The 15,992-nt window shown below is 56.1% G+C and overlaps 1 protein-coding gene across 2 annotated transcripts in view; it reads left to right on the forward strand.

The window, feature by feature from the left end:
• Nucleotides 1-534: 534 nt before the first annotated feature.
• The window catches only part of PPP1R37 (protein phosphatase 1, regulatory subunit 37), a 44,047-nt gene continuing 28,589 nt past the window's right edge, over nt 535-15,992 (forward strand). Inside the window, exon 1 of one of the 2 annotated variants that reach the window (XM_012653510.1) lies at nt 535-1,099. In XM_012653510.1, coding sequence (XP_012508964.1) covers nt 898-1,099 — 202 coding nt within the window. In that variant the 5' untranslated portion in view covers nt 535-897. The remainder of the gene's footprint in view (nt 1,100-15,992) is intronic. The other variant, XM_012653509.1, reaches the window with a different exon arrangement.

Consider the following 15,992-nt stretch of genomic DNA (forward strand, 5'->3'; position numbering starts at 1 on the left):
CACCAGTGTTTTGGTTGGCAGATTCGTCTCTCGCCTTTGGAATTTCTTCCTTCCCCTAGTTTTTTTTTTTACCCCTCATAGGTTCGTATTTATTTTATTATTGTAATTTCGATTACAATTATATTTTATGCAACGCTACCCAGATACAGAGAGCTATTGATGTGCCTGCACTCTACAAACGGAAGACTAGCGACTAACTGGCAAGGGTGCCGAGGCTGCGTCTCCAGGCAGAGGACCCCTCTAGCAGCAGCCATCGCCTGTGCTCATGTACCCAAGGCAGTCCTATCGCCCTTCCTTCTCCATCCCTCTACCTCTCATCAGCTAAGCTAGCGTCAGATTCTTTCATTTCTGTCTTCTGTATTCCCTTCTCTATTACCTGGGCCTGTGACGAATGTGTGCGAGCCTGAAATGAGTTATCTAGACGGGGCGGGGGGCGGGGACGCGGGCGGGGGCGGCTCGGGTTCGCGCTTGCGCGCTGCTCTGGGAGACCGCGTCCCCCTCGCCCCGCCCCTCGAGCTCTGCGGTTCTGGCTCTGCAGATTCGCTGCTCACGTTTCTTTTTGCCGTGGCTCTTCCTGCTCTTTGTTTCCCGCTTCATATCACCCGCGAGGCAACTTTACCTGCAAATAGCTTAAATCGATTTCTTCCTGTCTTCGTGCGCGGCGGGCTCGCCGGCCTGTAGCGAAAGTGCGGCTGCGAACGAGCAGGCGCACGCGGGGCTCTGAGGAGGCGCGCTTGGGCTCCCGGCGGCGACGACTACAACGACGCGGAGAGCGGACGGAGGCGGCGCCTGAAGCAGCGGTGGAGCCCATGCCCCGGGACGGCGGGCGGGCCCGGAGAGACAAGCCCGGGGCCCGGGGCATGTCCCCGGGGCCCCCGTGAGGAGGCGGCGGCGGCGATGGAGATCCCGCCGCAGGAGGCGCCGCCCGGGCCGGGCGCGGACTGCGACGCCGAAGAGGCCCCCGCCGAGGCCGGGTCTCCCAGCCCAGCATCGCCCCCCGCCGACGGGCGCCTCAAGGCTGCAGCCAAGCGCGTTACATTCCCTTCCGACGAGGATATCGTGTCCGGAGCAGTGGAACCCAAAGACCCTTGGAGACACGGTAGCTACGGCGGTGTGGCGGGGGCGGGTTCGAGGGGACCTGGGAGTCGGGAGAGATCAGTGCAGGGCCCAGCTCGGAGGTGGCGCTTAATGAATTGCACCTAATGATGATTTAAGGAGACAGTTGTTAGTTTAGAGCCGGAGGCTATTAAAGAGGGGTGGCTATAGGGTTGGGAAAGTGAAAAGTGTCTAGTTTATGCGTCCCCCACCCTGCGACGCTGAGGGTGATTGTTTTAGGATTTGACAAAGGAAAATTGTTAAATCCTAAAAACAACGGGCAATTAAAGAAAGTTTGGCGGTTTGTGAGATTGGGAGGGTGGCAGCCTTTGAGTTCATAGTTCCCCCAGAGAGAGGGGAGGAAGAGTGGGTCAACACTGGCCCTGAAGGGGCAGTTGGAAGAGTTTGAGGGGCACATGGGGATGGGAGGAAGTTAAATTGCTGGTCTGCAAGCCTCGGGATAAGGAGTGGTCGTGTTGGTCACATTCTTGGCTGAAAAGAGGAAGAGGAATGTAAACCTGGACTGTGGCTGAAAAGGAATTGGTAAAAGGGAGTAAAGATAAACTCGCAGAAAAGGCGTAGAGCCAATGGTCGATTTGTATTTGGGTGAGGGAGTCAGAGGCAGTGTTAGATCTAGGCATTAAGGATAAGAAAGGCCACTGCACGCCACCTCCTCCTCACAAAAAAAGGAAGCAGAAAGAAAGTTGTCAGTATTTCAGGAACAGAGGAAGTTTGGGGCCTGGCTATGAAAGAGTTTTCTCTTTCCTTCCTGAGAAAGAGTTGGGGAATGTTATCAAGTCAGGAATTGGAGTTTCTGGCCAGTAGCAGTCGAGAGCATTGAAGTTTGGTGGCCTGAGGTGTTGGGAGAGGGGTAAGTCCGTGGCCCTTTGGAGAAGGTTAGGTCAGTGTTGGAGCTGAAAGGGCAGCTGGAGGGATGTGTTGGACCCAGAGGGTGGGAAGGGGGAAAGTCAGTCGCTGGAAAGATGGAGAGCAGTGTTGAGTCTGTTTGCCTGTGGGTGCAGTCTGTCAGTCTTGCTGGGGTGGAGCCGGTGGGGAAAGGGGAGAAATTGTTGCCACTCTGTGGTCAGTGGAGGAATTGGTAGCTTTGATGTGAGGGTGGGAAACATGGTATCTGGAAACGGAACACACAGGGAGCCCGCCATAGATGCCAGTTTGCCTAGTTTTTGTTAAAGAGACAGTGGTTAAATTAAGACTCTTGGCATTGGGAGCCAGCCAAGGCCTTGTGTTCTAGCTCCCAGGGATAGCTGGTCAGTTTTGGGTTGTAGGGCTTGGGGGATTGGGGCCGAAGAAGGGAAGAGTGAGAATGGGCCCTGGCTCTGTGTTGCATGGTATCCAGTCCAGGGGGTTCAGAGCAGGAAGGGGAAAGACCTGGAGAGACAGAGCAGGGTGGTCAGGAGCAGAGGCTCCAGGTCAAATCCTGACTCCGCCCCTTACCTGCTTTGTGACCTCTGGCTGGTTACCTAACTCCTCCCAGCCTCAGTTTTCCCATCTGTGAAGTAGGTGACAATACTCGTGCCACAGGGTTTAGGAGAAGACTAGATGAAATCATGTGTGAAAGGTGATTGGCCAGGGTGAGCCTTCAAGAAGTTGCAGTTATTGTTATCCAGGCAGTGTGGGTCATTTTAGGGGCCAGGATAGGGGAGTTAGTTCATGGGGTGGGGCCTGGATGTGGCTGCTTCAGAAGGAAGCTTCCAGGAGCGAGGCAGAGATGGCAGTCAGTTTGTGGGCCTCGGGTGAGGGGAAGGGAAGATGGTCAGTGTGTGGGCTGAACGCTCAGTGGTGAGAGCATGGGAGAGTTTGACACAGGTTGGAAGTGGGGGGTAAAGTGCACGTCCCCAAAAAGGTTTGGCTTTGGATAAACCGCTTTTCCTCGCTAAGCCTCCTGGATTTTTTCCTGTGCAAATGGAGGTGCTAATTTCCACCTTGGGGTACTTGTGAGGATTAAACAAGATAGTCCTTGGAAATTTCTGCCACATAAATAGCAGCTGTTACCCAGGCAGATTTGTAATTTTTTTGTTTTTCTTTTTGCTTTTTTTTTTCATGGGTAGTTTTGGAGAGGCAGTGAAAGCATTCGAGGGGAAAGGAGAATGACCGCGAAGAAAAAAGGTCCTTTGGGGTCTGGAGTTGAGAGGAGGGTTGCTGGGTGGTCTGCCCTGGGGGAGGGGTGGAGGTGGTGACACCTTGCAGGCTGGAGGAGCCTCTTATTGCCAGCAGTTTAGAGCGGGGCTGCAGGGACTGGTCAGGACTCACACTCTGGAGGAGGCGGTGGGTCTGAGGAGGAGAGGCGATGACGTGGCCTGGGCTGGAAGAGTTGGTCTCTCTTGGCTGGGGAGAGGACTTGAGGAGTTGGCCTGGCAGTGGGGACCCGGGCGATCTTGGGCCTGGGCAGGGAGGGGTCATTGGTGAAGTCGGGGAGTTTGGACAAGGGGATTTGCAGGGCAGAGAAATCCTTGCGAACGAATGCCAAGGAGCAGGTGATAGCCTCTGTGCCTGGGGAGGAACAGTGGAGTCGTGACTGGCCTTGGGGCTGCAGGAGGTGGGGGTTCGCCAGGGTGTAGAAGAGGAATCATGGTACAGAGAGTTGGTCCAAGGGGCTACCCATTTGAGATGCCAGAGGGTCTTGGGCTTGGGGGGCTGCAGGAAAGAGTTGGTGGTCTTGAACAGGAGTGGAGATTTGTTGTCACTGCTCTGTAAGCCATGGGGAGACACGGGGTGTCATCTGAGTTGTGGACCTTGTGGGCAGGGTGATGGAGGAGTCCATCTGGGGCCCACCGGGTGGCACGACCCCAAGGCCAAGGGGTGACACAAGAGCTGGTGGATCTGAATTGGGAGAGACTCGGTCGTCCCGAAGCTGTTCTGCCGTGCTAGAGACGGAGGAGTTGCCTAGGCTGGGGGCACAGGAGAGTCCGGGGCTGGGAGAAAGCAGCGGGGGCACCCCAGCACAGCTTCGCCCCTGTCGGAGAGAGCGGCCAGGGACTGGGACTCGAGAGGAGGTGGCCCAGCTGGGTGGAGCCCCTGGAGTGTCTGCCTGAGGGCAAGAGCCCCTTCAGGCCCTGCAGGGGTCTGGGTTGTGGCCTTCCTGGAGGTGAGATGACCCGGAGGAGGGAGATGGTGAGGAAGGTCCTCGGGCCTACAGAGGCAGGACCCGGCGCCTCAGAGGGACCTTCCCGGGCATCCCGCCTCACGCAGTGTCCTGCCCCGGGTCCCGCTTGTTTTCCTCGTTGCACTAGTGGCCGTGTGATGTTATGTTAGCTGTTTGCTTTCTTGGTGGTGGTCTCTCTCCCCCACTGCGGTGGGAGGGCAGACCTGGATCTGTTCTTTTTCACTTTCCTCAGCCGCCCCGAGGACATTCAGTGATAGCTGTTGAATGAGCACCCAGGGGCATGTGTGGCCAGGCCATATCTGGGAGCCATCTAGCAGTGTCATCCCCGAGGGGGCTGAGCAGCCTGGGGTGGGGGGGGAGGCTTCCAGGCCAGCGGAGGCAGCAGCAGCAGCAGCAGCAGCAGGGCTTTGTGGCCTCCAGCAAGCACTAGTTCTTGCAGACCATTGTTTGTTTCCCCATCTGTGATGACAGGGCCAGCAGTCCCTGCTCTGCCGACCACCCAGCATGTCTGAGAGGGTGGGATGAACCCGGTGGGGGCCGATGGGGTCTCGCAGTGAGCCGGAGCCAGGTGCGTGTGGATGGGAAGTGGAGCCTGGGGAGGAGGCAGGGTGGAAATCGTGAGTGGAAGAGGCTGCTTCGGTACTGCCAGGCTGGGCACGTGGGTGCCAGGGGCGGGGGTGCTAGCCAGCTGCACCCCACCCCATCACGTGGTGGCAGATCCTGTGGTCCCAGCTCTGAGGGCGGCCAAGGCTACACTTGTACCAGGATCCCTTCCAGACCAAACTGCACGGATGACCCGAGCTCGGCCGCTCTCCCCACTCCCAGCTGAACTCTGTGGGGTTTGCAAAGCGGGCGTGTGAGAGGAACTTGTGATCGAGAGCACATGACACCAGCCACAGTCTGGGAGACTTGTCTCCCCCTCTCCAGTCCTGCCAGTGACTCATCCCCACTCCCTGACCGTTAGTGCTGAACTGCGTGGGGAGGGTTGCCCGCCAGGGAACTCCTCCCGTAGAGAGGTCTGCAGGGTGAAGGGGGCCGAACCCTGCGACCGTCTCTGGTCACCTCAGCTTTGGGGGTGGAGGGGTCGGTATGAGACATGGTATTGTTTTTTTTCTTTTCTTTTTGAGACAGAGTCTCACTCTGTTGCCCTGGCTAGAGTGAGTGCCGTGGCGTCAGCCTAGCTCACAGCAACCTCAAACTCCTGGGCTCAAGCGATCCTCCTGCCTCAGCCTCCTGAGTAGCTGAGACTACAGGCATGCGCCACCATGCCCGGCTAATTTTTTCTATGTATTTTAGTTGTCCAGATAATTTCTTTCTAATTTTTAGTAGAGACGGGGTCTCGCTCCTGCTCAGGCTGGTCTCGAACTCCTGAGCTCAAACAATCCGCCTACCTCGGCCTCCCAGAGAGCTAGGATTACAGGCGTGAGCCACCGCGCCCGGCCTTCTTTTCTTAATAAAGACAAGTTCTTAGGCCGGGCGCGGTGGCTCACGCCTGTAATCCTAGCACTCTGGGAGGCTGAGACAGGATCGCTTGAGCTCAGGAGTTCGAGACCAGCCTCAGCAAGAGCGAGACCCCCATCTCCAAAAAATTTAAAAAGATACTAAAAAAGAGGAAAAGACGGGTTCTTGCCATGCTGCTCAGGTTGGCCTTGACCTCCTGGCCCCAAGCAATCCCCCCGCATCAGCCTCCTGAGTAGCTGGGACTACAGGCGTGTGCCACCACACCCAGCTGGCATGGTGTTCTTAAATGGGGATCCAGGTGTGCGGACATGTCGTACTGTTTGTTCACATTGAAACCATGCTGCAAATGGAGTCCTTGGAACTGGTTTGACGGGTGGAAATGCATCTGTCACTGGTGGAAAGAGGCCCTGGGTTGAAAGAGTTGACTTGTTTTAGCATATGCGGTGGCGTCGCAGGGGGGAAGGGAGTGGGGTTGAGCAGGGTGGCCTTGATGCCTCCGCTCAGATTTCCATCTGGGCCCAGCTTCACTCCTGCTGCTGGAGTTGGCAAGTAGACTCTGCCACCGGGCAGCCACGTGACTTTGGGCGATTGTTCTGTGTGCCTCGATTCTTCTGTGTCTGAAATGTAGCTGACGGTAGTGCGTCCTCATAGGGTGACGATGGGATTAAGTGAGGTAATGCAGTGCCCGATCCATGGTACATAAATGCCCAGCACGTGCTCCCTTGTGAGTCCTGGTCACCGCTCCTCTGCCCCCACCTGCAGCCCCCGGCAATCAGTTTGTTTCCTGCCTGTGTTGTGCACGTGTATGTGCGCCCCCACCGACAGCGTCCTGCTTTCCCTCGGACGCCCACTCCTCCAAGATGAGTGCCCAACACCCCAACAGTCCCTGACCTGGTCTGGAAAGGGCTGCGGGCTGCAAGCCTGACCCTGTGTGTTATCAGCTGGGTGACCATGGGCAAGTTCCCCGACCTCTCTGAGCTAAACCTAAATCAGCATGTCTTGACCTAGTACCATGAGAGGCAGCAAGGGGACCAAGATTCCATGTGAGACGTGAGCCCCAGCCTCTCCATATGCCAGCCGATGACTTTGGGCAAGTCGCAGCTCCTCCCTGGGCCTGAGTCTCCTCTGTAGAATGGGCCACCACCCCACCCCTCTGCCCCGTTGGGACACGATCGGGTTAACGGTCCTGTGGCATGAGTGCCTGCTCTCTGCCAGCCCAAGCCCTTTACACGCTTCACCCCCAGCGGCTCTCGGTGCTCGCACGTGCAGGCGGGCTGCCCTGATTCTTTGCATTTCCAGCTCTTCATTTGTGCTCGCATCGGATTTCCCCCTTCAAGGGCAAAGACTATGTGCGAGTCACCTCTGTGACCCCAGTCTGGCACACAGCTCGGGCACTGGATGAATGTCAGAAGAAATGAGGTTTTTTCCTTCAGATTTAATACCCTATGGAGGTATTCGCAAGAAACCTTTCTGCGGTGGTTAATCCAGTTGGTGCCGGGACCGAGGCTCGTCCTCTGAGGTCTACAGACAGGCTGCCCGGGCGTCCATTCTGAACCCCCAGAGAGCACGCAGAGCTGGCACCCAGCTGGCACTCGGTAAATAGTTGTTGAGTGAGTCAATAGAAGCGCGCGTGTGTGCTTCTGGAAGTGAGGCGTCCTGGCTCTCCTGAGCCCTCACAGCCATCCGGCTCCAAAAGGATTAAGAACCGTGGAGCCGAATGCCCCGGACTGGCCTGGCTGCAGCTGAAGCAGTCGCTGGGCTCGGGGGGCCAGAGAGCTGTGTTTTCACAAAGGCTTCCCAGGCGGCTCCGACAGCCAGCTCTGGCTGTCCTTGTGCCCGGGGCCCCTTAATTCAGCTCTGCCATTCAGCACTCAGTCTCAAGCCCGCCTTCCAGACCTGGTTCAAGGGTGGTTGGCATTGACCTCAAAGACTTGGTTTGGAGCAAATTGATAGGCGAGCATTGAAGTGTCTGACTTAGGGTAACTGCAGAAATTCGAGCTGGGAAGGCCGCCTGCTGCAGCAGAGCAGGGGGGTTAAGCTCCTGCCCTCTGGATGGCCTCGGCAGTCACCAGTCACTGCCTTCCGTGTGCCAGGTGCTGGCCTCAGTGCCTTTCATGAATTATCTTATTTAAATCTCACAACCACCCCAGGAGGTAGGGGCTGTTTGCCGGAATTTGCAGATGAGGAAGTGGAGACCCAGAGAGGTGAAGTAACTTATCTGATGTCACACAGTAGGTGGCCCAGCTGGGATTCAAACCCCGGTGGTCTGACGCTAGAGTCCCACCTGGAACCCCTGTGTTCTGGCTGCGTGAGTTAGGCATGTGGCTACATTCCGTTCAGCTTAGCACAGTCTTTTTATCTATAGCCCAAAACCATTTATAAAATGGAGATGACTCTTCTGGCCTCGCAGGGATGAAAAACAGAGGGAGTAAAGGACCCGGCCCAGTAGGCCCTGGTTCACTGTGGTTCCTAGACAGCTCTAGAGTCCTGAGAGGCCTGTGCTACTCCTCTGTCCTCGGCATTGGCTGCTTGTTCTACCCCTTGGTCCTTGGGACGTGTTCTTCCTGCAATGTACCGTGTCTGGTACTTGGTAGACGCTCGTCCCTGTTGCATGCCTGATTTGGTGACCCTGCAACCCGTCATTCATTCAGCATGGTGTGGCCGTGCCAAGTGTTAGTGGTTGGGGCAGAAGACAGGCCTGGTCCCTGCCTCCATGGAGGTCACAGTCAAATGACGGCGACACACAGTAAATAATTTTATCAAGCCAGGTTTCGGGGATTCTGACTGGGGAGGGTTCACTGGTGTGCCTGGGGGGGAGGGCAGGGCAAAGGCAGCTTCCTAGAAGGGGCATCAGATAGATAAATCTCAGGAGTTGGCCAGGCGAGGAGCAGCTGGAGGTAGGTGCCAGGGACTGGAGGCAGAGAGCGCGAGTGTGGCACATCTGAAGGACAGAAAATAAGTCAATCTCAGTAAGGCAGAGGAAGCGGGGGTCGGAGGGGAGGCTGGAGCAGGCAGGTGAGGCCTTGTGGGGGGCCACAGAGGGTTTTAAGAAGGGGCTTGATGGGTGTTTTTTAACAGAACCCTGGGAAGGGGGTGGCATGAATGGGGTGACACTGAGGTGGCAGACCAGGGAGGTGGCCTTGGGCCAGGAGCCTGTTGGCTCTAGGCTTTCATGGCTCCAGATTGGCTAATAGCTGACATTTGACTTTATTGATACCGTCACCAAATCTCTCTGAACCTCCTTCTCCACCAGGTTTTGCCATTGCCAGTGTTTCCAATAACACCGCTGAGGTGACAGTTCTCTGCCATCCGTTCTCTCCTTGGGTCTCCGAGCCCCTCCCCTCCGTCTCCCCACCAGCCAGCACATCCTTGGCCTGCCCAGGACACCCCCGCCCCTGCGTGGGGTGTGGGAAGCATGTGGGCTGTGAAGTTGGGTGCTTGCCTTCCCCCCACCGGGGTTCCTGTTCGGGTGACTTCAGGTCCCTTAGTCCCTGGATCCAGAAAGCTCTAAAAACTTGCCCAGACCCCTCTAGGGGCTTAGCATAATTTAGGTATTCTGTTCCTCTTATGAAATCCAGAAAATTCTGAATTCCGAAACACAGCTGGCCCAAGGGTTTCCAGCAGGAGAACATGGAGCCCACAGTGGCCCTTGTTCCCATTTCTGTACGATGGCAATGGCATGAGAGGCAGTGCAGGAGCCACCGGGCACCAGTCCCAGCTCTGCCCTTGGGGAACTCACTCAGCTTCTTTGCCTCAGTGTCCCCGTTTATGTGGGGACTGAGGATTAGATTAATCCACAGTTGGAAAGAGCTGGAACGGTAACTGGCCAGTGCAGGTGCTCAGGAAGGGCACGTAAAGTTGCACGAGGGCGTATCACTGCCACCAACCTGACCCGACTCCCTCCTCTCAGGAAGTGAAGTGACAGTCCCTCCTCCCCGGGCTGTAAGGCGCAGGTGGGCCCAGATGACCAGTGGTCAGGGGTAATCTGCCCGAGTGTGACTTCGGCTCCTCCATGCCCCGGCTGTCCCCTGACCTCGCTGTGCCACTTTTCCCATTCGTGAAGCCACTGGGCAGATGAGTCTCTTTCAAGGCTTTCGGACTCTCTGGGAAGACCAGAGCGCCAGGCCGAGGGCCCACGCAGCTTGGCGCACACCCTGAATCCAGTGCTGAGCGAGAGGAAGGTGCCACAGCCCTTCGCCAGAGTGGATTTGGAGCGGCCCCCTCTGTGGCTGAGCCCACACAGGGCTCCTGGGCCGGAGCGGCACGGGGGGGCTGGGGTCTGCTGCTTCAGGTTAGCGTGGGTGGGCGACGCGAAGGGGGAGGTCAGAGGCTGGGTGCCGGAAGGAGTGAGAGAGATCCATCATGCTTTGTTATGTTTCCCGTGTTAGGAAGGAAGTTCCACGAAGGCAGGGCCGTCTCCATCTTGGCTCACCTTTGTGTCCCCTGAAAGCGTGGTGCCTGGCTCCCGGCAGGCTCTCCCCCGTGGATGGGTTGGTGGTGGATGGGGTACACAGTAGGCACTCAGAAGTTGTTCTCACCCCTTCCCTTCCTCTAGGCAGCTGGCACTGAGCTGTTGCCTCAAGGTGGGGTGGAGGTTTGGAAGTGTCTGCCAGCAGCCACCTGGCTCATGGGGCTTGCCCGGCGCCCTTCCCCTTCCCTGGCAGAAGCCCGGGTTGGGAGCCCTGCAGTCGGAGGCTCCCATTCCCTCCAGATGGGACCGTCTCCCCTGGTGGAGTGGGTGGGCCCCTGCTGCAAGCTGGCGCCTGGGACCCACAGGGGTCAGACTCGTGTGGCACCTTCACACCCACCCCTCCGTCTCTGCACAGACTTCCAGGCTGTCACCAGCTGCCGTCAGCCATGCAGTGGAGAACTGGGTTCTGTGCAGGCCTCCCCTTTTTGCAAAGCAAAGCACTATCACAGCTGAACTCATTTGGTTCCCGAGAGCAACGGGGCGGGGAGGGTGGTGGGAGAGTGGGGCTGCCAGAGGGTGAAAACGAACCCCAGGAAAGGGACCCGGTGATGTGGCCGTGCTTCCTGCTGCTGCTGCTGCTGCTGCTCACAGCCCCCGTTGTGGAGCCTGTACCGGTCTAAGCTCCTCACATGCAGTTACTCAATCTTTACAACAGCGGGAAGGAGGAGGACTTAGAGGCTCATGGGGGTGCCAGGGCCACACAGATAGCAAGGGGAGGATCTGGGTTCAGGCCCAGCAGCCTGGCTCCCCAGGGAGAATGGCTCTGATCCTCTACCCTGGGCAGGGAAAGCCTCCCAGGGCTCCTCTCACCGCAGGATGAAGTCCACACCCCTGAGCCTGGTGCCGGAGGCCCGTCCATTATGGACACCCAGCCCCCTCCTGGCCCACAAACGCTGGTGCCCTCTGCTCAGCATGCCCCTCGCCAGTGCCCTGCCTTTCCTGATGAACTCCTGCTCGTCCTTGTTGAGCTGCCTGAGATGTCACCTCTTTGGCAAGGTCTTCTCTGATCCCCAGGGTTCTGCTCTGCTCTCCTGGGTTCCCATGGCACCTCCGCACACTGTTGTTACTTGTTTGGGGCTGTCTCCCCCGACTGGACCCAGCAGCTACGCGAGGGACTGCGTTCTGTCCAGCTGGCTTCTAGGAGGAGCCAAAGCACCGAACACCTCCAGGAACCTCGGGGACTCTGGGGCAAAGTGGGTCTGCTACTGAGTGCCCCAGTCTGGGCACCCCGAGCCTTGTAACCCAGGCACTGGGGCCTCGACAGTCGGGGGACACGAGGAGGGCAGGGAGGAAGGAAGATTTCGTTCCTTGAGTCATTTGTTCCTGCGTTCTCTGCCAGCAAGCATCTATTTTGCCTCTGCTTTCCTGGTCCCCTCCCTCCCGCCCCGCAGGTGGAGGGGCCTCCTGACTGCTCCCCTGCTCCCTCTGCAGCCGGCTCTCCGCCTAGCCGCCACGGCTCGAAAAAGCAGACCTTGTCATTCTGTTTCAAATTGTGCTTCGGGATCACCCCACCCCCTGCTGCCTTTTACACTGATCCATAGTTCCTGCAACAGCTTAGGAGACCCGGCATGACCCGGCCCCTGCCACCCTCACTGACCACGACTGGGATCACCTTGCCATGCACGTGCTGAGTTCAGGCCACCGTGGCTTTCCTTCCGTCCTGGACTTGCAGGAGTTCCCCACAGCCTATCTTGGAGGGTGGCGCCACTCACACAGCTGGCTCTAGCTTATCTTTCGGGTGCCCACAGCCTGCCTTCCTGGCCCTCTGGGTGGGTTCCCCTGTCAGGGGTCAGTGAGCTGTCCCTCTGTAGGCCTGCTGATGTTCTCTCCTGGCCCCTGGACTGTAAGCATCACAAGACGGGGGTGTGTTTGGTTTGGTGCCACTGCATCCCTGGTGCCAACACCGTGTGGCCTGTGCCTGGCTCTGAGCAGGAGCTAAGCTGGCAGGTGGAGAAGGAAGTGGTGTGCAGTGCCCTCTCAGCACTGGCCACGAGCCAGTTGCACGGTCCCTGCCCTCACGCAGCCCCGGGTCCAGGAAAGGAGGTGGGAAGAGAAGAAGAGGGGCTGTGGGGGGCACCAAGCCTGCCTCTGGTGTCCCCCTGCCAGCCTGGTGGGAACGTGGGAGTGCAGGACTGGGACATAGACCTGTCTTTGCTGTTGACTTGCTGTGAGTCATAGGCCAGCACACTTGCCCTCTCTGTGCAGCAAGACGGTACCCAAGGTCCTTTCCCACTGCGTGTCTGTTTCCCCACCTTTCTGTGTAGGACGCCCCGCCATTTAGGGGAGCGATTTGATCCCAGGGCCTCGCCCTGTCATGGGGCGGGAGCTGAGGTTCTGGTAACTGATCTGTCTTTCTACCTTTGCGGCAGGTGACCTGATTCCCCAACCCTACCGAGAGCGAGGTGTGTCACGGGTGTCAGGGGTGGCCAGCCAGTAGCTGCCCAGCTCCAGCCTCCACATCTCCTCTCTCTTCTTTCTCCCTGTCACTCCTTGTTCTGTAACCTCCTTCTGTCGTGGGCTTGGGGTCCTTGCTTCCCGGCTCAGTTCTGCCCACTGTGATCATGATGACCGGACAGTGCTCATTTCGCTGGGGAGCTGCCGTCCCTGCTGCGCCTGGACTCAGCCCTTGGGGTCTGCAGTGCTGAGCTTTTCCGGCTCCCCCGTCCCAGCTCCGCCCACTCTGGGCTGTCCCTGTCTGGGGATAGGTCTGTGTTCCCCACTGGACTCAGAGCCCCAGGAGGGCAGGGCTGGGCCGTCTCGGGCCCTGCTGTGTCCCCAGCACAGTTCCAGGCGCAGCGCAGGTGTTCGGTGAGCGTTGTTGCGTTAGGAGGGGGTTGGGGGAGTGTGCAGGCAGAGCCCAGAGACGGCGCCCTCGTGGACCCCTGCGCAGAGCTCCCAAGTCTGACAGCAGCCTGAGCCTGTCTGGTCCTGGGGGAGGAAGCCCGAGGCCAGTGAGTGGAGCAGGCTTCAGCACATGGGGCCATCTGACTTAATGTGCCACCACCAGCTGTTGGGTCCAAATACTCTTGTTTACTGCCACCTAGGCAAGAGAATCTGGGACTGGCACAGGCCCCTCCCTTATCTCAGGGGTAGAGGGGTAATCTCATTTTACAAATGAGGCCATAGGCCAAAGAGGGGAGGCACTTACCCAGGGGTGGCCTGGCACTGGCATTTGGGTCAGGATTCCTGCTGCTCTCCTTGACGACTGCTGGCTTTGAGGGGAGTACTTGAGGAGGTCACGTGAAGAGACCCGCCTCGTGCACCTGGGTGCCCCACCGTGGTTTGCTGTGTGAAGTTATTAGTAGAAAAGGGGTGGGCTCTGGAAAAGCTGGGGTTCCATCTCCAGCTCTGCCGTGTCGCTGAGTGACCTCGTGCGGCCTGAGCCTCGGTCTTCTCACACCCCTCACGGAGCTGGGAGAAGGGGACCGTCACGCAGGCAGCTGGCACGGTGGCTGTCACCACGGGAAGGCATCAGCACCTTGGTGGTACACTTTGACTCTTTGCTAACTGTAAGAGTAAGATGTGTTCCTTGTAAGAAAAACAAAAGTTGAAACGTCTAAGGAAGAAAATAAAAATCACTTGTTGGCCGGGCAAGGTGGCTCACGCCTGTAATCCTAGCACTCTGGGAGGCCAAGGTGGGCAGATTGTTTGAGCTCAGAAGTTCGAGACCAGCCTGAGCAAGAGCGAGACCCCGTGTCTACTAAAAAATAGAAAGAAATTAATCAGACAACTAAAAATATATAGAAAAAATTAGCTGGGCATGGTGGCGTGTGCCTGTAGTCCCAGCTACTCGGGAGACTGAGGCAGGAGGATCGCTTGAGCCCAGGAGTTTGAGGTTGCTGTGAGCTATGATGACGCCACGGCACTCTAGCCTAGGCAACACAGTGAGACTCTGTCTCAAAAAAAAAAATCACTTGTTAATCTCGCCATCCGGAATTTTCAAAAAACAGCTTTATCGAGATATAATTCACAGACCTTACAATTCACTCATTAAAAGTACACAGTTCATTGGTTTTCAGCGTTTGGTAGAGTTGTGCATCCATCACCACAGTCGGTTTTAGAACATTGTAGTTAGCCCCAAAAGAAACCCTCACCTTTGAGCCATCACCCCCTATTCCCCGTTCCTTCACTCCCTGACCTGGATGTTTTTGCCTATAGATTCTGGACATTTCCTGTAAATGAAATCATGCAGTACGTGGTCCTTCGTGACTGGCTTCTTTCACTTGGCAGAGTGCTTTCAGATTTCATCCGTGGCGAGCATGTATCAGCGCTTCATTTCTTTTTATTCCTGAGTAGTGTTCGTTGCGTGGCCCTGCCACGTTTTATTTACCTATTCGTCCATTGATGGACACTGGGGTTGTCCCCACGTTTTGCCTATTAGGAATAATGCTGCCGTGCGCATTAACCTGCAAGTTTTTATGTGGACATGTATGTTTCTATGTCTAGGAGTGGAATTTGTTTAACTCTTTAAAGAACCGCCAGACTGTTTTCCAAAGCGACTGCCCCACTCGACATTCCCCTCAGCGGCGTGCGAGGTTCAGCTTGTCACTCTGATCACGCCGTCCTAGGGAGCGTGAAGTGCATCTCACTGTGGTTTTGATGTGCGTCCCTGTCGGCGGATGGTGATGAGCATCCTTCACGTGCTTATTGGACGTGCTTGTGTGTCTTCTTTGGAGAAACGTCTGTTCAGTTCTTTGCCCATGTGAAAGTTGAGTTGTTTGTCCTTTTATTATTGGGTCGAAAGAGTTCTGTGTATATTCTAGATGCAGGACTTACCAAGTAAACAGTTTGCACCACCTGGGATGTTTACAGCGTGCAGTTGCTGGTCGATGTGTTTCCTTCCCATCTCTTTTCTCTTTCTAGATACACGGCCACAGACAGATAAAAATAAAACTGCAAGGATACTGTAGATACAGTTGAATATCCTGCTTTTCTACTTCATCTTCTTATTTTTTTTTAAAAAAGCATGATTTAAAATACATCACCGGGCTGTTGGAATTTGTTCTGGCCACTTCCGCATTGCTGAGCATTTAGGTCCTTTCCGGTTTTCAGTTGCATAAATAATGCAGTGATGTTTGTCCTTGTCCATAAATCTTTCCGTTTATCGGGGGTAGCTTCCTCAGAAAAATTCTTAGAAGGTGATTTTACTAGGTCGAAAGGTGGACACATGTCAAGCCTCACACTGGACTACAAGCCTGAGGGCCAGGGTTCTGTTGTCACTGTCACCCTTGTAACTCTAGATTTTTTTTTTTTAATGAATGAATGAACACTATTGGCATTTGGGTGTCTCGATGCTAAGATGGTGTCTGTTTTCCTGGGCATTCTTTTGACTATTAGTTAACCCGTTTATTGTTAACACACGGTATACTTTTGGGAGTTGCTTCTTTATTTCCTTTGCCCATTTTTGTTTTGGGACCTTCTGTAAGGACTCCTTCTCTGTTGAAGATAAATGGGATTTTATCATGCAGCTATATTTGTCCTCAGTTATCATTTGCCTTGCTGGAAAGGTGGGCGGGGGGAAGGACACCTTTATTTTTTTATTTTTTGAGACAGAGTCTGGCTCTGTTGCCCTGGCTGGAGTGCCATGGCGTCAGCCTAGCTCACAGCAACCTCAAACACTGGGCTCAAGCGATCCTCCTGCCTCAGCCTCCCGAGTAGCTGGGACTACAGGCACACGCCACCGTGCCCGGCTAATTTTTTCTATATATATTTTCAGTTGTCCAGCTAATTTCTTTCTATTTTTTTAGTAGAGACAGGGTCTCACTCTTGCTCAGGCTGGTCTCGAACTCCTGAGCTCAAACAGTCCGCCCGCCTCGGCCTCCCAGAGTGCTAGGATTACAG

Source organism: Propithecus coquereli, unplaced genomic scaffold (genome assembly GCF_000956105.1).
Source record: "Propithecus coquereli isolate 6110/MARCELLA unplaced genomic scaffold, Pcoq_1.0 Scaffold42, whole genome shotgun sequence".
Lineage (NCBI taxonomy): Eukaryota > Metazoa > Chordata > Mammalia > Primates > Indriidae > Propithecus > Propithecus coquereli.